This window comes from Benincasa hispida, chromosome 11 (assembly GCF_009727055.1).
Source record: "Benincasa hispida cultivar B227 chromosome 11, ASM972705v1, whole genome shotgun sequence".
NCBI classification, from domain to species: domain Eukaryota; kingdom Viridiplantae; phylum Streptophyta; class Magnoliopsida; order Cucurbitales; family Cucurbitaceae; genus Benincasa; species Benincasa hispida.
Genome location: NC_052359.1, coordinates 55,290,459 through 55,292,301, shown reverse-complemented (window position 1 = coordinate 55,292,301; position 1,843 = coordinate 55,290,459). Strand labels below are relative to the sequence as shown.

The following is a 1,843-nucleotide window of genomic DNA, read 5'->3' as shown; positions in this document are numbered from 1 at the left end:
ACCAAAAAAATTCTAGGCAAGACGAAAATGAAAGAAAAATCTGCAAATTAGCCCAAATCCAAAATACTTTCATAATCCACTAACGACAAATATTACATCGATTCTCACATATTATTCTTCAAAATTAAATTTGATTGGACACTAGAGGTTCAAATTCTCATACTCCATATTGTACTCCAAAAAAAAAAAGTCAGATTTAATTTGATTGGTTTCACTTGCACATGCAATATATGTAATATAACTTCATCACACATATATATAGCCTTAAAAAAAAATCAACTCATATGTAAATGTTTAATTACCAATGTAAATGTTCTCTTAAATAAGGATCACTTGGCCCAGGAACATCTGGGTCAGTCATAATCTGTAAAAAAAAAAAATTAAAAAAAAAATTAAATCAAGCAATGAAAACATTAAAAGATATTTAGATAAAACACATCTCTTAGTATATTTTTTATAGTTCAAAAGAAGAAACAACATTACAAATATGAAGAAGAGAATTCAAAACCTACCATTTCTTAAGAAAATATCGATGTCATAAGCATTGAACAAATTCACGAGAGAAGAAATATATAGGAAAATTTTTAAAAATAGAAAAATAAGGGAAACTTTTTAAACAAAATAACAAAATTTTAATATTCTTTGATAGAGATTGATAGATGTTCATCGGTATCTATCAGTAATAGGAATTGATAGAAGTTTATCATTGATAGACGCTGATATAGACACTAAACTATGTCTAGTGAAAAAAGTTGTGGTAAATTTAATTGTTTTTTTTTCTTTGTGAGTTTGAAAACTAGTATAAATCTAACAAATAATTTAAAAATGGAAATTCTTACCGATAGAAAAATCTAAAAAATATTTACATTTTTTTCTTATTTTTTTAAAAAAATTATTCAATATGCACGGCAGAAATTTGAATATCTAAACTTTTTTTAATGATATAATTAATACTTATACTTAGATTGATAGACCAAACAACCCAAAATCTTGATTTTTATTTTCTTTAGCATGCAGAGCGAGAGACTCAAACCTCAAATAAACCATTTATTCATATCCATAACAAGTAAAGAGAGAAGCAATTGGGTTAGTCATAATCTCAAAGGGGAAAAAAAGAAAAAACCAAACCAGAGTGAAGAAAGATCTCAAGTCTCCTCCATGGATTGCAACCCTAGGTTTAGCAGCAACAGCAGAAGGAAAGAACTCATGGCCATTGAAAACTTGTTTATTATTACTATAAAAAACACACATCTTCATGCTTTGAGTGAAGGAATCAAGAACATCTCCTATCACTCTCCCAACAACAAGAGGCTCTGATGACATTATTGATCTTGCCATTTCTTAATTTTTCAAACACAACACACAAATTAAAGGAAAAAGAAGAGCTTTTTGATTTAGAAAAAACACTGTTTTTCAGATCCTAATTAGGGTTTTTTTTTCCTTTTTTTTTTTCTCTTTGTGCTTTAGAAAGCTCAAGCTTTGGTGTTGGTATTTATAGTGTTTATGAAAGGCTCATTTAATAGCTATAGATGTTGCTTGGTGTTTCTTGGCAATAAAGTGAATGTTTCTAGAGGCACTACTTAAAAAAAAAAAAAAAAAAAAAAAACTCTCACATATCTGTCACATCAAGATAGTTTGTTTTATTAAATTTGAGAGCACATCTCTCTCAAAAATAAGGTTATAAGCATTGACTGCCCTTTTGGAACTTGTTCTTGATTGGTTGTAATTATTCATTTTAAAGCATAAATTGAGTTATTCTTTATGTAGGAGAAAAAAAATCATGTAGCACTGTTACAATTTCAGCTCACCTATTTATTTATATATTATTATATTTTTTATTTAG

General features: G+C 27.5%; 1 protein-coding gene across 1 annotated transcript; it reads right to left on the bottom strand.

Moving 5' to 3' along the window:
- Positions 1–298: 298 nt before the first annotated feature.
- LOC120091953 (protein SELF-PRUNING-like) lies at positions 299–1,556 on the bottom strand. The gene is made up of 2 exons (XM_039050123.1): positions 1,129–1,556; positions 299–364 (listed from the first exon to the last, which is right to left on the bottom strand). Exons 1-2 carry the CDS (start codon positions 1,336–1,338, stop codon positions 299–301), a joined length of 276 nt encoding a protein of 91 aa, XP_038906051.1. The 5' UTR covers positions 1,339–1,556.
- Between the last annotated feature and the right edge of the window lie 287 nt (positions 1,557–1,843).

What these genes read in the sequence shown, in the direction of transcription:
- LOC120091953 (XM_039050123.1), bottom strand. Translation starts at nt 1,338, where the DNA reads ATGGCAAGATCAATAATGTCATCAGAGCCTCTTGTTGTTGGGAGAGTG. An exon ending in TGAGATCTTTCTTCACTCTG is followed by an intron (nt 365 to 1,128) that starts GTTTGGTTTTTT and finishes TTTTTTTTACAG; the next exon opens with ATTATGACTGACCCAGATGT.